This window comes from Carlito syrichta, unplaced genomic scaffold (genome assembly GCF_000164805.1).
Source record: "Carlito syrichta isolate Samal-C Ts95f unplaced genomic scaffold, Tarsius_syrichta-2.0.1 Scaffold316215, whole genome shotgun sequence".
In the NCBI taxonomy this organism is placed as follows: domain Eukaryota; kingdom Metazoa; phylum Chordata; class Mammalia; order Primates; family Tarsiidae; genus Carlito; species Carlito syrichta.
Window position 1 is genome coordinate 683,982 of NW_007260311.1, and position 6,601 is coordinate 690,582.

Below are 6,601 nucleotides of genomic sequence, written 5' to 3' on the forward strand. Positions count from 1 at the left end.
AAATAGGTGGATTGTATGTTGTGTGAGCTATATGTTAATAAAACTTGTACCAAAAAAATCTTAGAAAATCATTAGAAAACCTTAAAGGAAAAATGTTAGCGATATTTAATTATTGAAATTTGCTAGCTAACTTGTTTCTATGATCTTATTCTAACATAATGCTAAATATTATGTGCTGAGTTGGTATTGAAACCCTATTGGTAAAACAGTTACTACCTTTTTATTGTTTTTGTTTTTAAAGGCCTGATTGCTGAGGCACTCAGTCAGTAGGAAAATATGAATGATTCTAGGCAGCAGTCTCTATTTTTCATCGCACTTCCAGATTTACGTAAACTCTGTGCAGTCAGAATAATATTGAGGAATGAGGTGACAGATACTGAAATTAAAAGTACACAAATGAAGATGTGCAGGTAAAAAAAATATGCCTTATAACTAAGACTTTTGTTTTTTAGGACCTATGAGAGCTATTTTAGAAGAATTTCTAGTAAAGCAAAAAACTCATTAGCCTGATCTGTGTATATAATTTTAAAATAAAGTGAACTTTGTTGTAATCCAATACCTATGTTGGGTTGCATTTAAGGAGGAACTTAAAATATTGAAATACTTATGATAGAGTAACTCACTGTTAAGTTTTTATGTTTGTGACCTCTTATGTGCTTTTTTAAAATTTAAAATCTCCACAGACACTCATGGGTTAAATCATGCGCTGAAAAAGTTAGAGATCCTAATTAATCAATATTTACTGAGTACCTACTATTTATGGGGCACTTAGAGATGCTGTAAACATTTTAGAGTAATATAGTTTCTTAATTTTCAAATCAGTGTAAGACACTGAAGAGTATTTCTCCAGGATCTATCTCAAAATATCTGACCTCAAATAGTCTTTGAAAAACTGCTTAGAGGAAGCCCAAAGTATAATTCCATGATAACTGAGGACTCACTATGTAGCAGTCCCTTAAATTGTTTGAGGCACTCAAAGAAGGACTCACACAGCACGTGAGATTATATCTTTAAAAGAATTTCTTGGAGAAGAACAAACACCTATAAGATTGCTTGGAGCAAGAAAAAAGGAAGATGCTTTGAGGTGTCCTCCATTTTCCTGTTATTTATAAAACTTTTCTTCTCCCCATTGCACATTTTTCCTCCCAAGGGCATCAGGGAACCTGTACCCTTCCTGCTAGGGTATAATTTGATACTTATTGAGGACTTGATCTATGACTGCCTTTGGAAATACCAAAATAGGTAGAAAACTTAATTCACCCTCCCAGGAACTGACAGCCTGGAATTGAAAGTACAGAGGCCTGGCTGTGTCAGACAAAGGCAGACCTTGCAAAAGCAAGTACTTGTTGCACCTGGGTTCCAATGAGTATGAAGCCACCAGACACAGGTGGGCCCATCTTGCATTTTAAGGTAACCTCATACACATACTAATGGCCATTTTAATTTGTTTCTTTGATGATTAGTAATGTCAAATAGTTAAACTTTCAATTGTATGCTCTTTTGTGATTTTTCCATCTTTCCCTTGAACTTTGAAGCAAAGTTATTAATGGAAGTTTGAATTGTGATGATTTTTATTGTAAATTCATTTAGCTTTTTAAAACTAAACCCACTAACCATTTCTTTCTGGCTAGGGAAATTTGTTGTTGTTGTTGTTGCTGTTTATAAGGAAAAGAATCTAGTCAATAGTTCTCATTTCCAGGTAGTTGAGAGCTTCACTGATAGGTACATCCTTAGACTGTTGCCTGCAGTGCCTGCTGCTCACCACTTTAAAAGAACATTTAAAAAAAGTAAGTGGAAGAAACAGGAGTTAAGAGAGATGGCTTCTTCACTGTGTTTAGATTTCAAGTCTTACTTAGGACAGAAATGGAGTTTAAAAAGACAAATTTATCACAAATAACAGAGAGTGGGAAACTCAGATGCAGAGACAAGTTCTCAAATTAGTACCTAAACCTGTAACATTCTTTTAAATCAAATGTTGGCTGATGGTCTGTGAGACCCTCTGCGAAAGAGAACACTCTTAAAGACCCTATCTCTCTCCCAAGGACTACAGCTCCCATCTTCTGCAGCCTACTCTTCACAGGGAGCTCAGCCGCCACTGTCACCGGTCATTGCTACTCAGATGTCACGGGGGTCTGGGCTGCTCCTGTAGTCACGGATGCCGCTGCTGCGGTCATTCCCAGCTCATGCCTGAAGTGACCCACGACTTCAGACCATGAAGCCCCTGCAAGCAGGATCTTCTGAGATCGCCACTGCCCAGCTGCTACTGCCACTGCCACACCATGCCCCTAGCCTGGAGACAGGCCTGTGGAACTCCCCCCATGTATGGGGAAGTTGCTATGGCAGGTCACGAATCCGTAACCAGCTCACTCCCCTCTGGATTGCAGCTGTGAGATAGCACCACCTGCCGGGAGTCCAAGGTAGCAACATCAAAACAAGAATGGCAGAGGCTCATCCCTCTTGATAAATAGAAAAAGCCAGATCTCAGTAATAGACTGGGCAGGGTGCCCATATCTGAACTGTTCTTCACAGCAGGCCAGGGGCAACTGACCCTAACTGTAAACAATTCTACCAGCCTGCAAAGACAGCTAGAAATCAGAACTGAAAGGACATTGGACTCAAGGAAAAGTCTCAAAGTGTGCTTGGTTGGTTCTGTTAGTCTACTGACTTTAATCTATCCCTTTTCCCTTTTTTTTCTTTTTTTTTTCCTTTTTCCTTTTTTCTTATTTCTCTGTAAACCCCATCTTTGTATAAAGGAATAGCAAATCAACAAGGAGGTTGGTCAGCGTGTACGTTAGCATCATTGTATGTTTTAGCTTTTTATATGGTTGTTGGTTAGTTTTCAGTCATGGTTATTTTTTTTATATTTGTTTCAGTCTTTGTGTCTCTTCTCACTTACCAGTTGGTACACTCATCTGTTTTCCCTCTCACTCCTCTCTCTCTCTCTCTCTCTCTCTCTCTCTCTCTCTCTCTCTCTCTCCACCCCCCTTCTCTCCCCACTGCCTGCTCCATTCTCTTCCCTCTGTTAACCTCATTTTGCTTTCAGGAAGTAAACCTACAACCCTACTGCATGGACAGACTCCAAGGCAGTGGGAAATGGGTTTCAGACTATCCATACACCTGTTGGCAGATACTGGGATCTGCAGAGATTTTGAATCACAGCTCCCCCCTTAATTAAATCCCAAGACTACAAAAAGGACTGCCCTCAACCTACAGTCCAACTCCAGAACTGAACAAAGCAAGAGGAAATACATTAGGAAGAATAGGAGATTGAGCAAACAGAAGTAAAAGAAACCCCTCCACCCCTGAATAACAGAATTAAAGAAGATAGGGAAGTGGGGGGAAGGGAAAAGCAGGGAGGAAAGATCTGCACAAATGAAGAAAAACCAAAAGAAGAATATAGGACTCACACACAGACCCCTGGGAGGTCAGACACTGAGAAAACAGACTTTGGAACACAAACAATGAAGAGCTTCCAGAATGACTGGTCATAAGCAACGAGCCCAGACATCAAGGCATTAATAGAATTTTAAAAATTGAGAAGAGACAAGAGGAAAATAGGAAGGAGCTGATGGCAGAAATAACAGCAGTAAAGAATACTGTGATGAAAATAAATAACAAACTAATAAACATGGAAAGCAGAATTAGCCAAGCAGAAGAAAGAATCTCAAAACTTGAAGACCAAAATACAGAACTAACCCAAATGTCAAAAACATAGAAAAGAAGCTTAAAAAGTCAGAACAAAACCTTCAGGAGATGAATGATTACTTCAAGAGACCCAATCTAAGAGTAATTGGCCTTCCTGAGGCAGAGAGAGAGTCAGAGGTCATACTGGAACAAACATTTCATGAAATCATTCTAGAGAACGTCCCTCATCTCATCAGTGACACAAAAATTCAAGCACAAGAGATTCAGAGAACCCCTGCAACACAGCAAATGAGAAGACCAACTCCCAGACACATAATAATTCGCTTAAACAAAGGAGCTATAAAAGAAAAAATTCTAAAGGCAGCAAGAGAAAAAGGCCAGACTACCTACCAGGGAAGACCAATTAGAATAGCAGGAGATTTGTCTACAGAAACCCTCCAGGCTAGGAGAGCCTGGAGCCCTATCTTCAAAGTTCTAAAAGATAAATGATTTTAACCAAGAATAATCTGCCCAGCCAAGCTAAGCTTAATTAGTGAGGGAGAATTGAAATCTTTTTCAGATATCCAATCCCTAAGAACCTATGCTGCCACCAGACCACCTCTACAAGAAACACTTAAGAAATTACTGAACACAGAAGAAAAGGAATAAAGAACAACAACATTCTTCACAAGAGTACAGGCAAAAGATTAAAAACACACATGAACCAACTCCAAACCAAAAGAAACAAAACAAACAAACAGGAACAAAAACTCTGTAATAACCTTATGACAGGGATCAACTCTTGCATTTCAATAATTAGCCTTAATGTGAATGGACTAAATGCACCACTGAAAACACATAGAATGGCAAAATGGGTAAAATATCACCAGACAGCAATCTATTGCCTTCAAGAGACTCATCTCACTAGAAAGGACACTCACGGACTCAAAGTAAGAGGATGGGAAACAAGCTTTCAGACAAACGGAACACAAAGGAGGAGTAGCGATCTTAATTTCAGACAAAATACCCTTCAACCTATTAAAAATCAAAAAAGATACAGAAGGCCACTACATAATGATAAAATGTTCAATCCATAAACAAGAAATATCCATCTTAAACATATATGTACCCAACATAGGGGCGCCAACTTTCATAAAGCAGCTTCTAGGTAAACTAAAAAAAGATATCAACTCCAACACCATCATAGCTGGGGCCTTCAACACCCCACTCACAACCCTAGACAGATCATCAAGACAAAAAATCAGCAACAAGATCCGAAACCTCAATGTGACTCTTGACCAAATGGACTTAATTGATACCTACAGAACACTCCATCCAAAGACCACAGAATATACATTCTACTCATCACCACATGGAACGTACTCCAAGATTGACCACATACTTGGCCATAAATCAAGTATAAGCAAATTTAAAAGAACTGGAATTTTACCATGTGCCTTCTTGGAACATAGTGGAATAAAATTAAATATCAACATGAACCAAGTCCCCCTAAAACCCACAAAGACATGGACACTAAACAGCATGATGCTAAACAACTCCTGGGTCAATGATGAAATCAAAACAGAGATTTAAAGGTACCTGGAAACATGAAAATGAAGAAACATCTTACCAAAATCTCTGGGACATCATGAAAGCTGTAGTAAGAGGGGAATTTATATCCCTACAAACACATGAAGATAATGGAAGGATCACAAATTAATAGCCTAACAAGTCACCTAAGGAAGCTGGAAAAGCAAGACCACCAAAGCACTAATTTCAGCAGAAGAATCCAGATCACCAAAATAAAAGCACAAATCCAGGACATAGAAGACAAAATATAATACAAAAAAATCAATGAAACAAAAAACTGGTTCTTTGAAAGGATAAACAAGATCTATGGTCCCCTAGCTAGACTGACCAAGAAAAAACCCAAATAAACACAATCAGAAACACAAAAGATGAAGTCACATCTGACCCTGAAGAAATACAAAAGATCCTTAGAGACCACTATATACATTTGTATGGAAACAAACTTGAAAACCTTAAGGAAATGGAGGACTTTCTGACATCACACAACCTGCCTAGGTTGAAACAAGAAGAAATTGAGACCCTAAATAGACCAATAACAATCAAGAAAATTGTCTACATAATAAGAAAACTACTTACAAAAAAAAAGCTCTGGTCCAGATGACTTTCTAGCAGAATTCTACAAGACATTTAAGGAGGAGCTGATACCAGTCCTACTGAAGGTATTCCAGGCAATTGAAAAAGATGGAACTCTCCCCAAAACATTTTACGAAGCTAACATCACATTGATACCCAAGCCAGGTAAAGACCCAACAAAGAAAGAGAAGTACAGGCCAATATCTTTGATGAACATAGATGCTAAAATTCTCAACAAGATCCTAGCAAACTGGATTCAACAACACATCTCAAAAATCATCCATCATGACCAAGTAGGCTTCATACCTGGGATGCAAGGCTGGTTCAACATTCGTAAAACCATAAATGTAATTAAATACATAGCAGATATCAAAACAAAAACCACATGATTATGTCATTAGATGCAGAAAAAACTTTTAATAAAATCCAGCACCCTTTCTTGATAAAAACCCTCGAACAGCTAGGGATATGGGGAACATACCTCAAAATAGTAAAAGCTATCTATAAGAAATCCACAGTCAGCATACTCCTAAACAGACAAAAATTGGAACCATTTCCCCTGAAAACTGGAGCGAGACGAGGATGCCCACTCTCACCCCTCCTGTTCAATATAGTATTGGAAGTCCTGGCTCAAGCAATCAGAGAAGACAAGGCAATCAGGGGTATCCTCATAGGAAAAGAGGAAGTCAAGTTATCTCTCTTTGCAGATGACATGATCATGTACCTTGAAAACCCAAGAAACTCCTTACACTGTTAAAGGACTTTGGCAAAGTCTCAGGATATAAAATAAATGTACAAAAGACAATCGCATTTC

General features: G+C 38.5%; 1 protein-coding gene across 1 annotated transcript in view; it reads left to right on the plus strand.

The window, feature by feature from the left end:
- The first annotated feature begins 276 nt into the window (after nt 1–276).
- Nucleotides 277–6,601, plus strand: part of CUNH18orf63 (chromosome unknown C18orf63 homolog) — a 44,584-nt gene continuing 38,259 nt past the window's right edge. The window contains exon 1 of the mRNA XM_008073943.1: nt 277–410. Within this exon, the coding sequence (XP_008072134.1) occupies nt 277–410 (134 nt within the window). The remainder of the gene's footprint in view (nt 411–6,601) is intronic.